General features: G+C 42.4%; 1 protein-coding gene across 12 annotated transcripts in view; it reads left to right on the top strand.

Moving 5' to 3' along the window:
- tpk1 (thiamin pyrophosphokinase 1) overlaps positions 1-25,567 on the top strand; it is a 254,012-nt gene that overhangs the window by 73,720 nt on the left and 154,725 nt on the right. For 11 of the 12 annotated variants that reach the window (XM_052016641.1, XM_052016649.1, XM_052016650.1 and 8 more), the window contains one exon: positions 17,066-17,138. In XM_052016641.1, coding sequence (XP_051872601.1) covers positions 17,066-17,138 — 73 coding nt within the window. Of the gene's footprint in view, positions 1-17,065; positions 17,139-23,338; positions 23,436-25,567 lie in introns of those variants that run through there. The other variant, XM_052016653.1, reaches the window with a different exon arrangement.

The raw sequence follows: 25,567 nt of genomic DNA, 5'->3' as shown, positions 1-25,567 counted from the left end.
CAAGTTGTGGAATTCTAGCATAATATCCAGGCAGAAAATAAATATATCCTTTGATGTGTCTGCCATGGCTCAGTTAGTTGTCCCCTGAGTCAGAAGATGCTGGGTTTAAGCCCCACTCCAAAGGCCTGAGTATAAAAATCTAAGCTGAAACTTCAGTACTGTCCTGAGGTGTTGCTGCCCTGTCAGAAGTGCAGTCTTACAGGAGGATATTAAAAAATTACATTGTACTATGTCAAAGAACTACAGAACAGTTATCCCTAGTTTTCTGGTCATTATTTATCTCTTGGTAAGTATCAGAGAAACTGATTGTTTGCTTTTGGTAGTTTGGATACGCAACACTGAAACAGTGACTACACTTCAAAGAGTTGCATTGGTGGAAATGTACTATGAGATATGAAAGCTACTATAAAACTTGCAGTTCCTTATTTTTTCTGTTAATGTGGTAGGATAACTCCTTATTTCTTGAGCTTAAATTACAGAATTCAGGTCTCATGACTGCTGCCAATAATGATTGCTCCAATCAAAACTATAAAAAGCAACCTGACAAAAATGGAATAAACCTGTAATGGCTCAGTTTTACTTCTAACACCATTTTCTTATGCACCTGATCTGCTGTCCTATGCTGTAAGTGAAAATTTTTCTGACTATTTTGAACCTATCTTTTTCATGCTTGCTGTTCTTGAGCTAGTGAGCTTGCTAGCCCTGGGCTAAAAGTTACCCTATTTAGCAGTAATCCAGTCCAATGAACCTTGTTCAGGTTTCTCACCTTGTCTTCTACTAATACAGAAGATGGAAAACCAAATGCAAAGCCCACAGGCTACAACCACTGGTCAAATCTATTTAAATAATGTGTAGATGCTATAAGAAACACACATTTCTATGGCTATTAGAAAGAGTTTTCTCCCAGATCTTTAAGGAAAACTCTTACATTAACATATTTTAAAATAGATGTGCAGTGTGGTTACAGTTATGAACTCCATGTGCTAAGCTGTGATTTATTTTTCCCGATAAGCATTTTCTTTTCTGTCATCAGACATTTCTTTCCCTTCCCAATTATGGTAGTTTTTCCTTCATCCATGGGCCTTGTTTTAATACTTCTGCCTCTAAATAATTTAGTGTCTTGAGTTTTCTGCAGTAAAAAGTCTTTCATAAACATGGATTTCAATGAACAAACACAAATTAGCTTGTGAACTAAAAAGTTTCATTGCTCTATTTTAGTTTTTAATAAAAATAAATTATTGATTAAGACCCAGATTAAAACTATTTTCCCTACATTTGTTTTAGCTCTTTAATAAGTAAAGTAAATAAATTCTTGATTTTTTTTTATATATCAGTATTAAACAGGGCACAGCTGTTGCCAATCACAGATGTGTTATCCAATCTTGTCTAATTGTGTGCATCATAATAGAAAAGGAGCAGTTGTTAATATCGCAAATGAAACTTAATTAAAATGAAGCTTTGGGAATTCTTTCAAAGTCCTTTGGAAAACAAAAGAGATGACATTCACAATTCATAATGTGAAGGGACAGCCATATCCCATCCACATACTTGGACGAACTGCTGTATGCTAAGGAACATTGCAAACCACTTGTGTGCAGGCTGTGGTTGGAAATAGTTCAACTGATTAGTGAAAATTATTAGTCAAGGCCCAGAATGTTGAACTACACAGAAGCTTATGGTGGAAATGCAAGGAGAGATATTATATAATTTGACAGTTTAGCACGTAATTTTAATCATCCCATTATGCACCAGGTCACTTTGAGAATTGCTTTATTTAAAGAGTCATTCTGGATATTAAAAATTTCAGTTACAGAGAAAATGTGGTGGAAGTAATCTTTTCAAATGGGAGGATGTTTTTCATCATTTAATTGTTCATCAGTAAACTGTAATAATGTTGGATTTCCCTAGTAAAAATACTGGTATAAATCCACAGCATAGAAAGTAAAGCTAATGTGAATAGAAAGTGAATATTTCTAAAGACATTTCTTCTGATTGCAATTAGTTCATTAGAAAAGAAACCAAACTAAAATACATTCAAAATTTGATCATTATCTATGTAAACTTGCAATGAATTACTATTTAGAATAAAAGCAGCAGTCGTGAGAATGGGGATCAATGTGAATTAAATGAATTGTCCAAAAAGAAAAAAATAAGTTTGGAGGAATACAAAGCTCACTAATATTTACTATATTACAGAGCAGAAAAGATGGCCCACTCTGCCCACAGACAGCATGTCAGAAGATTAAGTCCAATTCCCTTAACATTTCACCTCCTTTTCTGTGCCACTCTCTGATACTTCCCCTTTACCATACCCTTCCCCTTCCTCTTAACCTTTCCCTTTACCCTGAGTTAGGGTATTTTCTTCACCGTCACACTGAGCAGCACAAACAGGCTTTTCGAAGTAGTTGTCACTCAATTAATTTTCTAATTGGAGCAATTCCTTAACAAGTACAATCAGCGCTTCAGAAAAGCACAAATCCAGTTTATTGTGTAAGGCAATGCAGAGCTCTGTTGAAATGTAGTTTGGTTAGGGAACCAGAGACATGCTGCTGAGCATGAGCTTGGAGCTGAGGAGATAAGCCAAAGAAGTGGGGGTCAATGTCAGGGTGGTCCAGAGATGATGGCTGTACAAACATACAATTTGTGCTTGGTATTATTTGGAGCAGAAAATTCTCAGTACTCCCGGACTTGTCCAATGAATAACGACTTTGTGAACTCCCCTGTACCTCAGTAAAGGCTTGAAAAAAAATCTTTGAAGATATTTTCAAGTTGCAGAAACGAGAACCACAAGTGGAGCACTTGGTGGCCAGTGACAGCAAGTACAACATGGGAATGTGCTGATGAACAAGTTGTCATTGGTAAATCAGGAATTGGTAGTTTGTAGTTTTCTGATCAATATGTTGATTTAATCAGAGTGGCAGATAATTGTGACAGCAGGAGTCAAGTTTTATATACAGTAAATCCATATAATAAGTCAATTGCATGTGGCTTTGCAGGTGGGTATCATCTCTGATATTCAGATCAAGCGGGTTAGAAAGCAGTGAGATAACAGGTTCTGGGTCACAGAATTGGTGGTTTGGGATAGAAGCATTAGGAGGAGGAGAGGATCCACCAAGTAGATGTGGAGGGTTACATGGCAGGTAGGCCAGGATCTAATTCCATCTCTCTTTGAAGATTTTTTTCTTCCTGAAGGAGTGGGTGACAGCTGCAATAGGCCTGATTTATCACTACAAACTAGGGATTTTTTTTGTGGAAAGGACACTGCCACCATTGCTGGAGGGGTGCAATGGCAAGTTTGAGCCTCTGTAGAACTGGAATGCAAGATCAGATGCCTTTGTTTGAGAAAGGATAGTTGTGTGGCTACTGATAGACTGGTTGACTCTATATGCCATATTTTACCTCTCAAATCCTTGAACATGTTGTAATGTCCCAATCCTTAACCACCTTACTCAGAACTTATGGAATAACTCCAGTCAGGGTTCTGATTCTGGCAGAGTGGCAAAACAACCCTGATTAAAATCACCAATTACATTCAGTATGATTACAACAGAGGTAACCTGTCCATCCTTGCCCATCTTAACTGGTTTGCGTTTCTATTTCTCATCCACATGCTGCATCTTGGCAACACCATCCATAGAAAAACATCAGTTTCCATATGTATGATGATAATATGCTCCTCTAACTCACCAACTCTCCATTGTTTCTAAATTGGCAGACTGCCTGTCCACCATCCAGTACTGGACAAGCAGAGATATCCAACTAAATGCTGGAAGATCAAAACTGACTTTTTTGGTCTCCATCATAAACTCTTCAAATTAGCCTCTGACTCTATCCTTCACTTAGGTTTCTGCCTGAAAATAAACCAGAGTGTTTACAGCCGTGGTGTTGTATTTGATGCTGAGTTAAGTTTAGGACCTCATGTCTGTACCTTCTGTAAGATGTGTTTCCTCCGGTGACTCCAACTCTATTTTTGTTCATCTGTTGCTGAAACCCTCATCTGTGCCTTTGCTACCCTTTTACATTTGACTATTCTGAGGTATTACCAATTAATCTCTGTGCCGTACTCTCCATAAACCTGATGTCATCTAAAAACTCTCTTGTCCATGTCTTTTTCCCAGGGCAGGGGAGCATAGAATGAGAAGGCAGAATTTTCAGGTGAGAGGAGAAAAGCTTAAAGGAAATGGACATCGACATCGAGACATACAGCACGGAAACAGGCCCACTGAGTCTGTGCCAACTATCTATCAACCACCCACCCACACCGATCCTACATCAACACTTTGTTTTTGTTATTTACCTTCCATCCTTATTAACTTCCCCAGACTCTACAACTCACACACACACTCTAGGGGCAATTTACTGGCCAATTAACCAAAGAACTTGCACATCCTTGGGATGTGGAAGGAAACTGGAGCATCCAGGAGAAACCCACACAGTCCCAGAAAGAACATGCAAACTCCACACAGACAGCATCCAAGGTCAGGATTGAATTTGGGTCTCTGGCACTGTAAGGCAGCCACTCTACTAGCTGTGCAACTGTGCCATCTCATGTGGTATTGCAGAGAATGTACCACCTCTATGACTAAAGAAAAACACTGCAGGAAATTCAGTGAAACAAAAAACTTGTTATGCAATTCTAGAGATAGGGAACATAAGATTGTAAAAACCGGGAGCACAAGTAGGCCTTCAAGATCTTGGCTGATCTCATATTAGGGAGATGTTTTACACACAGAGGATGGTGAATATTTGGAATGAGCTGCAAGAGGAAGGTGCGGAGGCAGAGACCATTACAACATTTGAAGGGCATTTAGACAGGTACTTGGATAGGAAAGGCATAAAGTTATATGGGTCTAATACAGGCAAATAGGATTAGCATAGATAGGCAGCTCAGTTGGCATGGATGAGGTGGGCTGAAGTGGCCTGTTTCTGTGATGTACATTTATTTGATTCTATATCTTAACTCTCTTCAAGGTTTTTAGCCTCTCAAACATATTACCATAGAACCATAGAACAATACGGCACAATACAGGCCTTTCGGCCCACCATGTTGTGCTGCCCTTCAAACCACACCTAAGACTATCTAACCCCTTCCTCCCACATATCCCTCTAACTTAAATTCCTCCATATGCTTATCTAACAATCTCTTGAACTTGTCCAATGTATCAGCCTCCACCACCACCCCAGGCAGCGCATTCCATGCACCAACTACTCTCTGGGTGAAAAACCTCCCTCTGACATCACCCTTGAACTTCCCACCCAATACCTTAAAGCCATGTCCTCTTGCTTTGAGCATTGGCGCCCTGGGAAAGAGGAGCTCGCTGTCCACTCTATCCATTCCTCTCAATATCTTGTATACCTCTATCATGTCTCCCCTCATCCTCCTCCTCTCCAATGAGAACAGCCCTAGCTCCTTTAATCTCTCCTCATAATCCCTCCTCATAATCCATACTCTCTAATCCAGGCAGCATCCTGGTAAATCTCCTCTGCACCCTTTCCAACGCCTCCACATCCTTCCTATTATGAGGCGACCAGAACTGGACACAGTACTCTAAGTGTGGCCTAACCAGAGTTTTGTAAAGCTGCATCATCACTTCACAGCTCTTAAACTCAATCCTCCGACTTATGAAAGCTAACATCCCATCAGCTTTCTTAACTACCCTATCCACCTGTGAGGCAACTTTCAATGATCTGTGGATGTGAACCCCCAGATCCCTCTGCTCCTCTACACTGCCCAGAATCCTGAAATTTACCTTGTACTCCACCTTGGAGTTTGTCCTTCTAAAGTGTACTACCTCACACTTCCCTGGATTGAATTCCATCTGCCACTTTCAGCCCAGCTCTGTATCCTATCAATATCCCTCTGCAAGCTTCTACAGCCCTCCACACTATCCACAATACCACCGATCTTTGTGTCATCTGCAAACTTGCTAACCCAGCCTTCCATCCCCTCATCTAAATCGTTAATAAATATCACAAAACGTAGAGGTCCCAGAACAGATCCCTGCGGGACACCACTAGTCCCAGCCCTCCAATCCAAATGCACTCCCTCCACCACAACCCTCTGCTTTCTACAGGCAAGCCAATTTTGAATCCACATGGCCAAGCTTCCCCGGATCCCTTGGCCTCTGACCTTCTGAAGAAGCCTACCATGTGGAACCTTGTCAAACGCCTTACTAAAACCTATGTAGACCACATCCACTGCACTACCCTCATCAATCTTCCTGGTCACCTCCTCAAAGAACCCTATCAGTCTTGTGAGGCAAGATCTTCCCTTCACAAAGCCATGTTGGCTGTCCCTAATCAGTCCATGTTTCTCCAAATGCTCATAGATCCTATCTCTTAGAATCCTTTCCAACAGCTTACCCACCACATACGTAAGGCTCACCAGTCTGTAATTCCCTGGACTATCCCTACTACCTTTTTTGAATAAGGGGACAACATTCGCCACCCTCTAATTCTGCGATACCATCCCTGTTGACATCGAGGACTCAAAGATCCTAACCAACGGTTCAGCAATCTCCTCCCTCGCCTCACGAAGCAGCCTGGGGAATATTCCGTCAGGCCCCGGGGACTTATCTGTCCTAATATTTTCTAACAACTCCAACACTTCCTCTCGCTTAATATCTACATACTCTAGAACATTACCCTCACCTACACTGTTCTCAGCATCATCAAGACCCCTCTCCTTGGTGCATACTGAAGAGAAGTATTCATTGAGAACCTCACCCACTTCCACAGCTTCCAGGCACATCCTCGCACCTTTGTCTTTAATCGGACCTACCTTTACCCTAGCCATCCTTCTGTTCTTTACGTACGAGAAAAAAGCCTTGGGATTCTCCTTAACCCTACTCACTGAAGCCTTTTCATGTCCCCTTCTCGCTCTCCTCAGCCCTTTCTTAAGCTTCGTCCTTGCTACTCTATATTCCTCACGAGCCCTGTCCGATCCTTGCTGCCTACACCTTATGTATGCTGCCCTCTTCTTCCTAACTAGTTGTTCCACCTCTCTTGTCACCCACGGTTCCTTCACCCTACCATTCCTTCTCTGCCTCACCGGGACAAATTTATCCCTAACATCCTGCAAAAGATCCCTGAACAACAACCACATCTCCATAGTACATTTCCCTTCAAAAATGTCACCCCAATTTACACTCCCAAGTTCTCGCCTTAGAGCCTCATAATTCGCCTTCCCCCAATTAAATATCTTCCCGTCCTCTTTGCTCCTATCCCTGTCCATAACAATTCTAAAGGTTGTGGAGCAATGGTCACTGTCCCCCCCAAATGTTCACCCACTGATAGATCTGTCACCTGACCCAGTTCATTACCTAAAATTAGATCTAATATGGCATTCCCTCTAGCCAGCCTGTCAACATACTGCGTCAGGAATCCGTCCTGGACACACTTAACAAACTGCGCCCCTTCTAAACCTTTGGCACTAAGTAGGTGCCAATCAATATTTGGATAGTTGTAGTCTCTCATTATAATAACCCTTTTATTTTCACATCTCTCCAAAAACTGCCTCCCAATCTGCTCAGTATCCCTACTGCTACCGGGGGACCTATAGAATAGTCCCGGGAGAGTAACTGCCCCTTTCTTATTCCTAACTTCCACCCATATTGACTCTAGAGAGGATCCTTCTACATTATCTACCCTTTCTGCAGCTGTAACTGTGTCCTTAACCAGTAACGCCACCCCTCCTCCTCTTCTCCCCCACTCCCTATCCCTTTTAAAACACTGAAAACCAGGAATATTCAATATCCACTCCTGCCCCGATGTCAGCCATGTCTCTGTAATAGCCACAATATCATAGTCCCATGTACTTATTCAAGCTCTCAGTTCATCTCCCTTATTCCTGATGCTTCTCGCATTCAAGTAAATGCACTTTAGCCCATCCACCTTACTACTTTTGTAGCCTGTACTCTGCTTCTCCTTCCTCAAAGCCTCTCTACCTGTCAGATCTGACTTTTCCCCATCCCCTTCTTCCTCTGACCTACTCCTCCGGTTCGCTTCCCCCTCGCAATCTAATTTAAACTCTCCTGAACCACCCTAGCAAACCTGGCCGCAAGGATATTGGCCCCCCTCAAGTTCAGGTGTAACCCATCCTCTCTGTACAGGTCCCACCTTCCCCAGAAGAGATCCCAATGATCCAAAAATCTAAAACCCTCCCTCCTGCACCAACTTCTCAGCCACGCATTTATCTGCCATCTCCTCCTATTCCTACCTTCACTATTGCGTGGCACTGGCAGCAATCCCAAGATCGCTGCCCTCAAGGTCCTGTCCTTCAGCCTTCTGCCTAGCTCGCTAAGCTCACTTTTCAGGACCTCATCCCTCTTCCCACCTATGTCGTTGGTACCAACATGAACCACGACTTCTGGCTGTTCTCCCTCCCGCTCTAGAATCCTGTGGACCCGATCAGTGACATCCCGGACCCTGGCACCTGGGAGGCAACAAACCATCCGGGATTCATGCTCATTGCCACATAACCTCCTATCAGTTTCCCTGACTATTGAGTCCCCTATCACTACCGTCTTCCTCTTCTCCTCCCTTCCCTTCCTAGCAGCAGGACCGATTCCAGTGCCGTAGACCTGGCTACTGCTGCTAGGCCCCCACAGGTCATCCCCCTCAACAGTCTCCAAAGCGGAAACCTTGTTACTGAGGGGAACAGCCTCCGGGGTCCTCTGCTTTATCTGCCTGTTTGTTTTTTTTTCCTTTTCCCTCCCCTGACAGTCACCATTCTATCTACTTCCTGGACTCCAGAATTACCTGTTCTAAGTGGGGTGACCATCTCCTTATGTACAGTATCTACAAAACTCTCCCCCTCCCTGATGCTGCACAGTGTTTGCTGTAACTCCAGCTCATCGATTTTGAGCCGAAGTTCCTCCAGCCTCAAGCACTTACTGCAGATGTGGCCGTCGTGGACCGCAGCAAGGTCCATGAGTTCCCACATCAAGCAGCTGCAGCACACCACCCTGTCGTCCATCTGAACTAATTCCTTTTTTTCTCCCCCCTAGTTTTTTCTACTTAAATATTTATCACAGATAACAGGTAAACCTTACCTTTACCTACCCACCAGCTACTCACCTGCCTTGCCCCTTTACACCGAAGCCCCTTAAGCCAAAGCCTGACCACTCTGCTCCCTCTCACTCAGCTGCCCGCTCCGCTGCCCGCTGGATATAGCGGTTTACTTTTTAAAATGCCCGCGCCACACCTGCACAGTCCAGCCCCCACTCTTCCCGACTAAAACTTATAGAAACACTTAAAAAAAGAACCTTATAAAAATCTAACCCTAATAATCACAACCCTATTAAAAACTAACTCTTATAATTAAAACCCTATTAAAAAATAGATAAAATATAATAGATATTGTTGACTTATCTCAGCTCTCAGTTAAGAGACTCCATGATTTTAACTTGCTTGTTTTTTTTTAAATCAAATCAATTTAATGATATCATCCTTCCCTATCTTCAAAATATCCTCCAGCATATGGCCCTCCAAGATAATGATAATTCTCCAACATTGGCCACTTGAGTATCTCTCAGTTTAATTTCCTTCTTGACCTCACAATCTGCCTCATCATGGCCTTGCAGCTTATTGTCTTCCTGCATGCACTTTCTCTGTAACACTTCAATTTGGATTCTGTTATTGCTCTTCCCTTGTACTACCTCAATGCACTAATGTGATAAAATGATCTGTATGGATGGCATGCAAAACAAAGTTTTTCACTGTATCTCGGTACATGTGACAAAAAAAAACAGTTTACCAATGAAGTTGATAGAGGGTGTTTTTTCAGATTGTGTGTTTAAATTTCCAAAAGGCATTTGACAAGGTGCCACCTAAGAGGCTGGTGCATAAATTAATAGCTTATGGTACAGGAGGAAGTGTGTTAGAATGGATTGAAAACTGCCTTTCTCATAGAAAGCAGGGCATTGAAATAAATGGGTCCTTTTCAGACTGGAAGGAGGTAACTGGTGGAGTTACTGTAGGGATCAGATCTTGCCTACAATTGTTCACTATTTACATTTATTACTTGGAGAAAGGAACAGTGTGTAAGGTTTCCAAATTTGCCCATGATACAAAAATGGATTGGATAATGATACTGTGATTCTGCAACAGGATATGGATAGATTGAGTGAAAGACTGGTATATAGAATTTAATGTGAGGTCATGCACTTGGGTACGAGAAATCAGAAGGCAGATTATTATCTAAATGTGGAGAAGTTGCAGAGTGAAGTACGGGGGGATCTAGGTGATCCAGTGCATGAATCACATAAGGCTAGCAGGCAGGTTCAACAAATGGTTAAGAAGGCAAATAGCATCTTGTCTTTCCTTGAAAAGGGTTTGAGTTTAAAAATAGGGAGGTTTTGTTGCAATTGTGTGGAGTATTGGTGAGGCCTCACCTGGAATACTGCAGTTTTCATCCCCTTACCTAAGAAAAAGATATTGTAACATTGGAGACGGTACAAAGGAGATTCATCAGGCTAATTCTTGGGATGATAGTGTTGTCCTACCAAGACAGACTAAATAGTATGGGGCCTGTATTCATTGGAGTTTAGAAGAATGAGGGATAACCATATTCCAACATATAAGATCCTACGGGGGGTTTACAGGGTAGATGTTGGGATGTTTTCATTGGTAAGAGACTCTCGAACAAGATGACATAACTTCCAGGTAAAGGGCTGGTCATTTAAAACAGAGGTACATAGAAATGTCTTCTCAGAGAGGATGGTAAATCTCTGGAATTCTCTGCCCTGGTGACTGGTGGAAGCTGAATCATTTAAAGTGAAGTTGGACAAATATTTGATCGATCGAGGAATAGATGGGTATGGAGGAATGGCTTAGAAGGGGATTTGAAGCCAGCATAGATTAGCTATGATCTTTAAATGGTGGGACAGGCTTGAAGGGCCTGATAGCCTACTCCTGCTCCTAGTTACTTGTATTCTTTTGGCAGTAGTTGTTTGTCCTTACTGTTCAGTAGTGGTCAGAAATGGGGGAAATAAGATTAATTCCTTGTCTCCTTAAAGCACTCAAGCAGTTCTATTTGCTTAATTCGGTTCATTACTGTAGCTGCTAATGTCGGCATGCTTCTAATCCTTCATTTTCAGTGGTGTATCATGTGATTGGATCCTTAAATACCACAAACTTAAGCAACCACTCACCATTCGAAGGATACTGACAAACACATTACAGCAGAGCTTATCTACTCCACACACAAGTAACAACCTGTTTCGGCAATAAAATATTAGAGCAGGAAGTGGAGCAGGAATAGGAGAATTGATTCTAAATTAAAAAGGAAATAGCTTTTGTAAACCAGCAGAGCAGTAGGCAGTAATGAGTTAATAGTTGTACAGAAGACTAATTGTAAGCTAATTAAGAAATTAGTAAATATGTTGGTCTTAAAAATGTATTAATAACTTAATGGAGCTTAGCATGAAGATACCATAACTAAAGATGATACACCAAGTCTCATTTCACTATGCTTACTGTAAAATTTTCGTTTTTCTAATAATTATTCAATTTTTTTTAAAAGCTATTATGGATTCTGTTTTATTTCATTCTTACACTATAATCTGTGGTACAACAATATATCCCAGTCTCTCCTTTGGTGCTTTTAGTGATCTTAAATGCATGCCTTTTGGTTACAGACTCGTTGATCAATGGATCTTCCCTCATTCACTTCATGAGAACTTTGCACCATTTTGAACACTTAGATTACATCACCTCTCAAATATTCTTAACCTTTCATACCATGGGTATTGTTGAATGATAGATGCATAGAAAAGTATGTACCATGCATTAACAAAGGGATGAAACTCATTCCCAGCCCTTTACCCTCCATCTGTGCAATTATAACAAATAGAATGGAGTCACGAACAAATAATAAGTTAGTGGATGGGGTAAGATTTAATTAAGAAGCAAGCATTATGAATTCAAGTGAACCATCTTTGAAATAATAAATTAATTGAGAAGCAAGCATCAGGGAACTACTAAATCAATAGTTTTCAAAGCAGTGGATGCCAACAAATGGAAGCAGCAATTACTCTGGAGTGGGGAGCAGGAAAATATTTTAATATATTTTTGAAGCACATGGAGAGCATGGCACTAATCGATGCTGAATGAATAACTGGTGTGGATTGAAGAGCATGACACAGAATGTGGATGGTGGGAAAAGGAAGGGATATGGTTGGCTTTGACTTGAATGCTGTATTGGGGAAGTGTACACATCTATTTGAAGTTTTGTTCAAAGGTAGATGAGAAGTCATTTGTCCTAGATTTTACTTGTACCTTGAAGGTCTCTGGTGTTGTTGATGAGTTGAGGATGACAGACAAGCAACAAGTCTGTAAAGACTTCCACATGTATCTGGAACAGAAGTGATCAATTTTCTCCACAAGAAATAGGTCCCAGCATCTGGTATCTTCCTCATGTGTGCTGTATATACCTGAAGTTAATAATCCCTGTCAAGTTAGATGGATAAACAAAGTTTCAGAGAGAGAATTCTATTAGTTGAAGCCTTGGCAGAGGACACAGCTACCATTGGCAGGATTACATGATAGGGTAGGATTAGTTCAAGTGACTGTACAGTAAAACCCCAATAATCTATTATCTGATCATTTGGAAATTCAGATGATTCGGCATCTGGTTTACCAGGTAATGTTTGCCAAACTTCTCTCTTCCGACTCACCGGGACCCTGGTTCACGTGCTCCCTTCCCACTCACTGGGGCCCCATTTCCCAGGCTCCCTTCAAGCGTACTAGGTTCACTGGGAAATTTATTATTCCTCTGTGTAACATTTAAAAAAAAAAGTGAATTAAAAATGTGTTGGAATATTAATTGGAATAACATCCAACAGTCTATAAAATCTGCTAGTCAGGTACCACCAAAGTCTTGATGAAAAACATGATGATGCTGGAGGAACTCAGCAGGCCAGGCAGCATCCGTGGAGAAAAGCAGGCGGACAACGTTTCAGGTCAGGTCCCCTGTTCAGGATTGAAGATAGGAAAAGGGGAAGCCCAATATATAGGAGGGAAAAGCAGAGCGGTGATAGGTGGACAAAAGAGGGGAGGCGGGGTGGGCACAGTGTGGTGATAGGTAGATGCAGGTAAGAGATGGTGATAAGCAGGTGCGGGGGAGGAGGGGAGAGCAGATCCACTGGGGGATGGGTCAAAGGAAAGGAGAGAGAAGGTAAAAAAAGGTAGAAAAAGGGGAGAGAGGCTAGGAAAGGGAAGAAGAGAAGCAGCATAGTAGGTGGGGGGCTTGTGGGGAAGGGGGGTGGGGATCACTTAAAGTGGGAGAATGCAATGTTCATGCCGTTAGGCTGCAAGGTTCCAAGATGGAAAATGAGGTGCTGTTCCTCCAGTTTGTGCTTGGAATTCTCCTGGCAGTGGAGGAGTTTGGGGACAGACATATCTGTGATGGAGTGGGAGGAGGAGTTGAAGTGACTGGCAACGGGGAGATGCAGATTGCGGTTACAGACAAAGTGCATGTGTTCTGCGAAATGATCATCTAGTCTGCGTTTGGTCTCACCAATGTAGAAGAAGCCACACTTGGAGCACCAAATGCAGTAGATGATATTAGCGGAGGTGCAGGTGAATCTCTGTCTCACCTGAAAGGACTGTTTGGGTCCCTGGATGGAGATGAAGGAGATGGTGTAGGGGCAGGTGTTGCACCTATGGCGGGAGCAGTGGAAAGTTCCCGGGGTGGGGGGTGGGTGGAGAGGAGTGAACTTGGGAGAGACAGCGGCCGTCCCTGCAAAAGGCAGAAAGGGGTGGGGAGGGGTAGATATTCTTGGATACCAAGATAACAAGCATATGACTTCCCCTTCAGATGCTACCTGGCTTGCTGAGTTCCTCCAGCATCATAGTGTTTTTAATCTGATTCCAGCATCTGCAGTCCTTTGTTTCACCAGTGAAGTCCTGAGTGTGTTGGGTTATTGCATTTTTACTGATTTGAGGGCCTGCTCAAATAGCAGCTGTACTGCTAAGTTTTGATCCAAAGCATAGTAGTACAGCTGGAAATATAACATTACAAATATTGATGAAGTGAATAGCCAAAACTATAACAAATTGTTATCCACTTACGAAATATGAGATCATTCACTTTGCTCAGTGAATTCATGACTGTGGCCATTAAGTGCACCTGAAAAGCAGGAATCAGCAATGGCCAGGTTCAGCATGTAAGTGTCAAAGGTGGGGATGAAATATATCTAAGCTTTGGCCAAAAATGCTAAGTGGATGATTCATTTCAGCTTCCTCCTGAGATCCCCAGTATCACAGGAACTGGTCTCTAATCAATTTGAGTCACTGCTCATGATATGAAGAACAGCTGAGATCATTGGGTATAGCAAATGTCATGGGACCAGACAACATCCTGTCTGTAGAGTTGAAGACTTGGGTTCCTGTGTGACTGCACCTCTAGCCAAGTTTTTCCAGTACAGTGATAACACTGGAATCTACCTGACAACGTGGAGAATTGTCCAGTTCACAAAAAGCAGGTTAAATCCAATCTACCTAATGACTGCTGATGATTGAGAGTAGACTGAATGAACAAAGTGATGGAAGATCTCATCACTAAGGCTATTATCTGCACTTCGTTCCTGACAACTGGCTCACCAATATTACTTGTCACTTAAGTGCCAGGCATTAACCAACTCTAACAGAGGGAGTATAACCATAAACCATAGGCATTCAGTCATGTTACCATTGACAAGCCCTCCTCACTGTCAAGCTCCTGGAACTCAGCTGGACCAGCCACGTAAATATTGTGGCTCCATGCACAGGCCAGAAGCTGGATACCCTATTTGATTTGCCTCCTGACGTCCTGATCCCTCCATCGTCTACAAGGCAAAAGTGTGACAGCGTACCACTCACTTACCTGAGTGAGTGTGGCTTCCACAGGACTTAGAGCTGAACACAACCTAAGACAAAGCATCTCACTTGATTGGCACCCCATCCACCACTCTTACACTGCAGTGTGCTGTATCTACAAAATGCTTGTGGTTTAATGGCATAGTGACTTTGTTTTATCAGGAAACATTAAGCATATTGAGCTTTCATTCTTCTAAACTCTGGAGTGTAGAGATGGTTTCTTTGAAACGTAAAAAATTTCTTATGGGGCTTGATAATATATTGCAGGGATAATGTTTCCCCAGGCTGGGACATCAGAAACCATGGGTCACAGTCTCAAAATCAAGGGTCATTCATTCAGAGCACAGGATAGAAGAAACTTCATCACCTAAGGGATAATGGAGCTCTGGAATTCTCTACCTCAAGAGGGCTGCAAAAGCTTAGTCGCTGAGTATATTATTGATAAATTGTTAGATATTAAGAGAAACAAGGGACATGGGATCAGTGAAGGAAAGTAGTGCTGAGGTAAAAGATTGACATGATCTTATTGAATGATGGAGTAGGTACAAGGTGCCAAATTGCTTGCTCTTCCTCCTTTATCTTATATTTTTGCATGGATTACTCAACAACACCTCCCAAATCTATGACTTTCACCCCAAGTTGGGCAAGGGTGGCAGGTGCATGAACTGTCATCCCACCCGTAGATTCCCCTCCAAGTCGCATCGCATCCTGACTTCAAAATAAACATCCAGTTCCTTTATTACCACTGGTTCTAAATCCTGGAACTCCATGCTGAAAAGCAAGTTGGCCTACCTGGACCAGAAGAATTGATTAAATGATTAAAGAAAGAGAAAGTTGGAGAGAATGGCATCAGAACAAGAGAAGAACTGGTTTTGGAGTAGTGTTGATGCAGGAAGAGATGGGAGCAGTGAGTGAACAGGAGGTTTGCCTTCCGGACTGGTCTGGCTATATCTGACTTCAGACCTGCAGCACTGTGATTCACTGCTTGCTGTCCTCTGCAATGTCCTAATAGGCCACATAATTAGGAAGAGCAATAAATACTGCCTTTGCTGTGATGCTTAAATCTCATTAATGTGTTTTTCAAAAGAAACTACAGTTCCAAATGTAATTCATTGACTGTAAAGTACTTCAGAATATCCTGAAAGGAATGTGAAAGGCATTGTGTAAATGTAAGTTTGTCTTTTTCAAACATTAACCCTAATCTTCAACCTCCATTATTAGAGTATTTTGTCAGAGTTATTATTTAGAGGATTATGAGTACGTCCTTGTTCTTACCCAGTTTCGAGAATTGATGGTAATAAATGCTGTTTCCTGACATGCCTTTGGGGAAAAATAATATGTGATTGGTTTTGTGTGAGCTTTATTTGTGCCAAACTTCTCTTGAAAAATTCTGTGGGCATTTATCACCCACATGTAGTAAGGTAAAACAATGGGTTTCTTATTGTAATAAACCATATGTATTGAACTACTCAAGATGACTATTGAACTACTCCAGATGACATGTCCATTTTAAAAGCTCTTTTAAATTGTACGAGTGTCGGCAACTTAAAATTCTAAAAATTTACCATGTAACTTTTGGTGAGGAAGCATTTCCCTGCTTCATACTAAAGTTAAGAGGCACATTATTTTCCATTTGTAGCGACTCACCATCCGAGCAAGTGAACCGGCTCGGCGGTCGGGTCACGCGTTGTCGGAGCGGCGAGGCCCAAGATGGCATTGGGCATTCGTCTTCCCCGAGCGACGGGGAGAACTCGCGCGTGGGAAAAGTTTGATGATGTAGTGCATACGTCATTTCCATTCGGTGGGCGGGAACCGTTCCTCTTAAAAGGCCCGCGCAAGGTGGGGAAGATAAATCAGTTTTTGTTCTGCAGTCCACTGACTAGTGTCTTGCTTTCATATCGCGGTAGCAGCCGCTACACGTTTAAAATTACAGTTGATGACTCCCGTCTACATCAGGGAAAAAAAAAGTGAAACTTTTATTCCTTGGTAAATTTCGTAGAATATTTTGGTTGTGTAACTTCACCTTCAATGTTTGAAGGAAATTTTACATTAATTGTTTAACAGATGGGTCGTATTTTGGATTTCTTGAATGGTGCAGAGAAAAAAATGATGAATTGCAGTATACTATAGATTTACCTTTTTATATTTCTTTTTTGTGTGAAAATTTGCCCATGCTAAATGATTGCTTCTCTGTTCTATTGTTTAGATTTCTGCCTAACTTCATCAGTGGGGATTTTGATTCGATTAAACCAGAAGTAAAAGAGTTCTACAAAGCCAAGGTAAAAGGTGTCATAAGAACATAAATGGGAGCAGGAATAGGCCATTGGCCTGCTCCACCATTCATTAAGTTCACAACTGATGTTCTAACTGAAGGGCATTTCCCTGCACTGTCCTCACATCCATCAATTCCCTTAGTATCCAGTGGGAGAGTTGCTGGAGGGAATTCTGAGACAGGGAATCTACGTGCATTTGAAAAGGCAAGGATTGTTTAGGGATAGTCAGCATGGCTTTGCCTGTGCGAAATCGTGAATTTGACTGAGTTTTTTGTTTGAAGATGTGACCAAGAGGACTGATGAGGGCAGGGTGGTAGACGTTGACTGCGTGGAATTTAGCAAGGCCTGTGACAAGGTCCCGCATGGTAGGCTGGTCCGGAAGGTTAGATCACATCCCATCCAGGCTGAGCTAGCCAATAGGATGAAAAATTGCCTTGGTGGTCAGAGTGTAAGATATCTTTACTAGACACATGAACATCGAAACACACAGTGAAATGCATCTTTTGCGTAGTGTCCTGGGGGCAGCCCGCAAGTGTCGCCACGCCTCCGGTGCCAACATAGCATGTCCACAACTTCCTAACCCGTACGTCTATCTATAATGGCCATCTATAAGTTACAAGTTAATGCTAATGCCACTGCTTATTTTGAATTGCTGTTCAAAATATATGGTCATGAATATAATTCATCATGAATACACAGCTATACAGCAGCTCACCAAGAGAAAGAACAGCTGCTGTTAAGGATTGGCATTGATTACTGTGTCATATATATTAATTAACTGAAAATCTACCCTTGTAATGATGGATGATCAATTCAAGAAAAATTATAGATGTAAGTTGGGAAAAGCACTTTTGAACAGTTGGTATTGGTTTATTATTGTCGTTTGTACCGAGGTACAGTAAAAAAAAACTTGTCTTGCATACCGTTCGTACAGATCAATTCATTACAGAGTGCAGATACATTGAGTTAGTACAGAGTGCATTAAGGTAGTACAGGTAAAAACAAAACAATAACAGAGTAAAGTGTCACAGCTACAGAGAAGTGCATTGCAGGTAGACAACAAGGTGCAAGGTCACAACAAGGTAGATTGTGAGGTCAAGAGTCCATCTCAACGTATAAGGGAATCGTTCAATAGACTGTTATCACAGTGGGATAGAAGCTGTCCTTGAGCCTAGTGGTATGTGCCCTCAGGCTTCTGTATCTACTGCCTGATGGGAGAGGAGAGAAGAGAGAATGGCCCAGGTGGGTGGGGTCTTTGACTATGCGAGCTGCTTCACCAAGGCAGCGAGAGGTCTAGACAGAGTCTATGGAGAGGAGGCTGGTTTCCGTGACATGCTGGGCTGTGTCCACAACTCTCTGCAGTTTCTTGCAGTCCTGGCCAGAGCAGTTGCCATACCAAGCCATGATGCATCCAGATAGGATGCTTTCTATAAGTTGGTGAATGTCAAAGGGGACATGCCAAATTTCTTTAGCCTCCTGAGGAAGCAGAGGTGCTGATGAGCTTTCTTGGCTGTAGTGTTTACGTGGTTGGACCAGGACAGGCTATTGACAATGTTCACTCCTAGGATCTTGAAGCTGTCCATCCTCTTGACCTCAGCATCGTTGATGTAGACAGGTGCATGTACACCACTCCCTTTCCTTAAGTCAATGAACAGTTGATGCTGTACCAGTTCACCCAAAATATTACATTCCTGTCAGCAGAATTTAAACAAGTTCAATCAAATAGTTCCTCATCATTTTTAATATTTTATTCACAAATTATGGTATGTATTGTACTCATGATAAATTCATCTGATAGTGTTGGAAAAACACAGGGTGCCACTTTATAGGTCAAGTTAAACTTATTAAACCCAACAATACAATTCCCAAAGTGGAGGGCCCAAGGATGGGATTTCATCGGGTTGAAAGACACAGTGATGGACCCCACAAGGTGAAAGCTTGGACAGGACCACAAATTGAAACATTACATGTTTAGCACATGTGCCATTGAGAAAATCTCTGCCAAACTATGAACTATAAGGTCTCATTTTAGCCAGGTGCTAACTGTTATGTCACATGATTCTCAGTCTTGTTGCTTATATGTTCATTTTCAAATTCTTGACTATCATGAAAGTAATTTGGAATGAAAATCAAATGTTACTCTACCTAAATTAAAACAGGAAATTCAGGAAACACTCAGGTCAGGCTGTATCTGTGGAAAGACAAACAGTTAATATTTCAGGTCAAAGACTTTTAGTGATACCAGCTGTACATTCCTAGCTTTTCTTGAGAAACATATCAAATTCAAATTTTCAATCTAGCAGAGTAGAATTTTTATTCATGATCCCAGATTATTGGCCCAGACTCTTATTTCCACTTTTATCATAATGTATTTTTTCCTTCCTGAACTCAACTTGCCTTTTACAAAGTAAATGGAAATCAAAGCACTGCAGTCGCTGGAAATCTGAATTAAAACCAGAAAATGCTTAGCAGGTCTGCCAGCATCTGTGGAAAGAGAGACATAATTAATGCTTCAGGCTGACGACTCATAGACGTGTTTCCAGCGTATCTTGTTTTTATTTTGCCTTTTACAAAGCTTTGCTGGTAGATCTATATAGCCTTGCAACAGGTGGCAGCAGAGAGGGAATGGCAGTGTGAAGGAACCATGGGTGACAAGAGAGGTGGAACAACTAGTTAGGAGGAAGAAGGCAGAAGGCTGAAGAACAGGACCTCAAGGGTAGCCATCTCAGGATTGCTGCCAGTGCCACGTGATAGTGAAGGTAAGAATAGGAGAAGATGGCAGATGATGGCTGAGGAGTTGGTGCAGGGTGCAAGGTTTTAGATTTTTGGATCATTGGGATCTCTTTTAGGGAAGGTGGGACCTATACAGAATGGATGGGTTACACCTGAACTCGAGGGGGACCAATATCCTTGCAGGCAGGTTTGCTAGTGTGGTTCAGGAGGGTTTAAACTAGTTTGCGAGGGGAATGGGAACTGGAGGGGTAGGTCAGTGGAAGAAGTGCATGGAGTAAAGCCAGATCTAACATATAGAGAGGATTTGAGGAAGGAGAAGCGGAGTATAGGGTATAAAAGTAGTAAGGTGGATGGGCTAAAGTGCATTTACTTAAATGCAAGAAGTATCAGGAATAAGGGTGATGAACTGAGAGCTTGGATAAATACCTGGAACTATGATACTGTGGCTCTTGCAGAGACTTGGCTGTCACCAGGGCAGGAATGGATACTGAATATTTCTGGATTTCAGTGTTTTAAAAAGGTTAGGGAAGAGGGGAGAAGAGGGTGGCGTTACTGGTCAAGGGACACTGTTACAGCTGCAGAAAGGGGGCATAATGTAGAAGGATCCTCTCTAGAGTCAGTATGGGAGGAAGTTAGGAACAAGAAAGGAGCAGTTACTCTACTGGAAGTATTCTATAGGCCCCCTGGTAGCAGCAGGGATACTGAGGAGCAGATTGGGAGGCAGATTTTGGAAAGGTGTAAGAATAACAGGGTTGTTATCATGGGAGACTTCAACTTCCCAAATATTGATTGGCACCTGCTTAGTACCAAAGGTTTAGACAGGGCAGAGTTTGTAAAGTGTGTCCAGGACGGATTCCTGTCACAGTACATTGACAGGCCAACTAGAGGGAATGCCATATTAGATCTAGTATTAGGTAACGAACCGGGTCAGGTGACAGATCTCTCGTTGGGTGAGCATTTGGGGGACTGTGACCACTGCTCCCTAACCTTGAGCATTGTCATGGACAAGGATAGGAGCAAAGAGGACAGGAAGATATTTAATTAGAGAAGGGCAAATTATGATGCTGTAAGGCTAGAACTTGCAAGTGTAAATTGGGATGACATTTTTGAAGAGAAATGTACTATGGAGATATAGTCGTTGTTCAGGGATCACTTGCAGGATGTTAGGGATAAATTTGTCCCGGTGAGGCAGAGAAAGAATGGCAGGGTGAAGGAACCATGGGTGACAAGAGAGGTGGAACATCTATTTACAAGGAAGAGGGCAGCATACATAAGGTGTAGGCAGCAAGGATCAGATAGGGCTCATCAGGAATATAGAGCAGCAAGGAAGGAACTTAAGAAGGGGCTGAGGAGAGCAAGAAGGGGACATGAGAAAGCCTTGGCGAGTAGAGTTAAGGAAAATCCCAAGGCTCTCTTCACTTCCATGAAGAGCAGAAGGATGATGAAGGTAGGACCGATTAGAGACAAAGGTGGGAAGATGTGCTTGGAAGCAGTGGAAGTGGGTGAGGTTCTCAATGAATACTTTTCTTCAGTATTCACCGAGGAGAGGGGCCTTGATGACACAGAGGACAGTGTTGGTAAGGTTAATGTTCTGGAGCATGTAGATATCAAGAGAGAGGATGTGTTGGAGCTGTTAGAAAATATTAAGACAGATAAGTCCCCGGGGCTTGACGGAATATTCCCCAGGCTACTACGCGAGGCGAGGGAGGAGATTGCTGAACCGTTGGCTAGGATCTTTGAGTCCTCGTTGGTACTGGAGGATTGGAGGGTGGCAAACATTGTCCCATTTATTCAAAAAAGAAAGTAAGGATAGTCCAGGGAATTATAGACCAGTAAGCCTTACGTCTGTGGTGGGCAAGCTGTTAGAAAGGATTCTAAGAGATAGGATCTGTGAGCATTTAGAGAATCATGGACTGATTAGGGACAGCCAGCATGGCTTTGTGAAGGGCAGATCGTGTCTCACAAGCCTGATAGGGTTCTTTGAGGAGGTGACCAGGAAGATTGATGAGGGTAGTGCAGTAGATGTGGTCTACATGGATTTTAATAAGGTGTTTGACAAGGTTCCACATGGTAGGCTTCTTCAGAAGGTCAGAGGCCAAGGGATCCAGGGAGGCTTGGCCGTGTGGATTCAGAATTGGCTTGCCTGTAGAAAGCAGAGGGTTGTGGTGGAGGGAGTGCATTCAGATTGGAGGGCTGTGACTAGTGGTGTCCCACAAGGATCTGTTCTGGGACCTCTGCTTTTCATGATTTTTATTAATGACTTGGATGAGGGGGTGGAAGGGTGGATTGGCAAGTTTGCAGACGACACAAAGGTCAGTGGTGGTGTGGATAGTGTGGAGGACTGTCGAAGATTGCAGAGGGACATTGATAGGATGCAGAGCTGGGCTGAGAAGTGGCAGATGGAGTTCAATCTGTAGAAGTGTGAGGTGGTACACTTAGGAAGGACAAATTCCAAGGCGGAGTACAAAGTTAATGGCAGGATTCTGAGTAGTGCGGAGGAGCAGAGGGATCTTGGGGTTCATATCCACAGATCACTGAAAGTTGCCTCACAGGTGGATAGGGTGGTTAAGAAAGCTTATGGGATGTTAGCATTCGTAAGTCGTGGGATCGAGTTTAAAAGCCGCGAGGTAATGATGCAGCTCTACAAAACTCTGATTAGACCACACTTAGAGTACTGTGTCCAGTTCTGGTCGCCTCATTATAGGAAGGATGTGGAAGCGTTGGAAAGGGTGCAGAGGAGATTTACCAGGATGCTGCCTGGTTTGGAGAGTATGCGTTATAAGGAGAGACTAAGGGAGCTGGAGCTTTACTCTTTGGAGAGAAAGAGGATGAGAGGAGACATGATAGAGGTGAACAAAATATTAAGAGGAATAGATAGAGTAGACAGCCCATGCCTCTTTCCCAGGGCACCAATGCTCATTACAAAAGGGCATGGCTTTAAAGTAATGGGTGGGAAGTTCAAGTGAGATATCAGAGGGAGGTTTTTCACCCAGAGAGTGGTTGGTGCATGGAATGTGCTGCCTGGGGCAGTGGTGGAGGCAGGTACATTGGTCAAATTCAAGAGATTGCTAGATAACATGTGGGAGGAAGGGGTTAGATAGTCTTAGGCGAGGTTTAGAGTTCGGCACAACATGGTGGGCTGAAGGGCCTGTATTGTGCTGTACTGTTCTATGGTTCTATGATTCATTCCTCATCATGGGTCTCTTGTATTCTGTGAAAAGACCTGGAATGGGATGCCAAAGGAACGGAGAAGTAGAATGATGTGCCGGTGGAGATTATCATATACCTCTCCTCTTCTATTTTTAATCATCGTGAAAATAACTATTATAGCTTCTGTTCTCCTTGTAAGAAACGATAGTAACATCTTGCTTTCTTTCCCCCTTATTCAAGAAAACATGCAATGTTGGCACTTTGACCAAGCAGCACTACACAATTCATATTCTCCCTCTCTGGCTTCAGGCCAGTCACAGGAGGCAAGATGTAATTGAACTAGAGCTCAGTGCGTTGAGCAACGAACAGAGCAGAACCACCTTGTGACGCACATAAAAGAAAACGTGGCTTGCTGCAAAGGTGAGATTGAGTACATAACTTATTTGCAGAATGGTTGGTAATCTGAATCTCCTAAATTCTGCCTTTCAAAAAGCCTTGAGGGTAGACAGAATCTAGAATTGATGCTGATGTTGGGGCTTATTAGCAAACCCCATTTCAGGTTGAGGAGTCTCCCGGCTGCAGGACATTGGATGATAGATCCACATATCTCCATTCCCTTTTGGGACACGTGACAGTTCTAGAAACATCTGTGGCAGAATTCCTTCTGTTGAACATCAACAGATGAAGCTCGCATTATTACAGTTAAAGCCTGTAGATCTGACCTGATAGAATTATAGAATCATACAGCACAGAAATGGGCCCTTTCAGCCCACCTCATCAATATCAACCATGGTGCCTATCTACACTAATCCCATTTGACCGCATAGGCCTATATCCCTCAATGCCTTTCCTATCCAAGTACCCGTCCAAACGCCTTTTAAATGTTGTAATAGTATCTGCCTCTACCACCTCCTCTGGCGACTTGTTCCAAATGTTCACCACCCTCTGTGTGGGAAAACTTGACCCTCACATCCCCTTTAAATTTCTCCCCTCTCACGTTAAACCTGTGCCTTCCAGTTCCAGATTCCCCGCCCTTGGAAAAAGAGTTTGACTATCCTATTTATGCCCCTCATATTTTTATAAACCTGTATAACGTGACCCCTCAGCCTCTTAGGTCCCAGTGAGACTATACGCAGCCTATCCAATCTCTTCTTACAACTACAGCCCTCCATTCCAGGCAGTATCCTGGTTATTCTTTTCTGCACTCAGTCTATTGTCTGTCCTGTATTGTAGCAACTAGAACCGTATACAATACTCTGAGAGCGGTCTAACCATTGTTTTGTAGAGCTGCAAAAATGACCTTCCAACCCTTGTACTCTATGAAGGTGATAGCTGTCTCTTCTGGCTTCAAAGACCGGGGTACTGAGTTTCAAGTCTCTGGCACGCATAGCCCCGTGCACCAAATGACACAATCAGATAATAACAGCAAAAATTGTCATCCAACATCCAACAAACCTGCAGCTGATTCTGTAAACTTCAGTTCTTCCATTCCTCTATAATTGGAGTTATTTCTGTCTCTACCTCTTTTATGTAGCAAATACGAGTACTTTTTCAACAGTAGCAGTCAGGAAAGAAACTGATTGTTACCATGAGAAATTACAGCAGAGGAATGTGATGGGAAATTCCAGATCTATATTTCATTGTGACATTCATAGATCTCCTTAGTTTCTACCTGCATGAAGTTTTGGCACAATAAATATTAATAAATATAAATCCAAATTATGGTTGTAACACATAATTTTGGCCAAGCTCTACCCATTAAAAATGTCTTTTGTTGAAACAGTGAGTCACATCTATGGAAATGTCAACTCCCACTGTGTCATATCATTAAAAAGTTGCTATATTTAGCACATTTACAGCTTACCTTAAAAATTTCAGTGTTTCTTTATTATTCATACAAAGATGTCATCTGCATTTAGCCCCCATTCTTGATTCCACTTGGAAGGATATAATAGACATCTTAAACCACTGCATTCTGTGAGGGGGAAGTATTTCCACTATGTTCTAAAGTAAGGAATTCCAAGATTTTGAATCAGTGGAAAATGAATAAACACAGTGATGTATTTCCAAATCTGTATCGTATAACGTGAAGGTGATCTTGTAGACGAGGATGCTTTAGGCTATTGAGGTTGCAGGTTTGAGAGGTTCTGTCAAAGCTTAGGTGAATTGCTGCAATATGTTGATTAGAAAAAGCAGCAGTAGTGGAGAGAAGGTGTGTTTAAGTGGTCTATGGGTGCCAATAAATTGGAATGCTTTGTCTTGGATGGTCAAACTTCTTGCATTTTATCCAGACAATTGAAGAATATTCTCCCAAACAGTCTTGAAGATCTGGGAATACTACCAGGGGTTAAGGGATAAATCGCTGGCCACAGACAACCAAATCTGTGACCTGTTCTTTTTGCTTGGAATTTTTGTGGCTGGTCCAGTTAAGTTTTCGATCAGTGGTGATTCACTACAGTAAGGTTTTTGCAACAAGAAACTTTGTCACCAAGCCACATAAAGAGACATTAAATGCAGGTTCTCGATCCAAAAAGTTGTTTGTCTCTCTGCCT

The sequence above is a fragment of the Pristis pectinata genome, chromosome 5, assembly GCF_009764475.1.
Source record: "Pristis pectinata isolate sPriPec2 chromosome 5, sPriPec2.1.pri, whole genome shotgun sequence".
NCBI lineage: Eukaryota > Metazoa > Chordata > Chondrichthyes > Rhinopristiformes > Pristidae > Pristis > Pristis pectinata.
The sequence above is the reverse complement of the archived record's forward strand: the minus strand, read 5'-3'. Positions and strand labels throughout refer to the sequence as shown.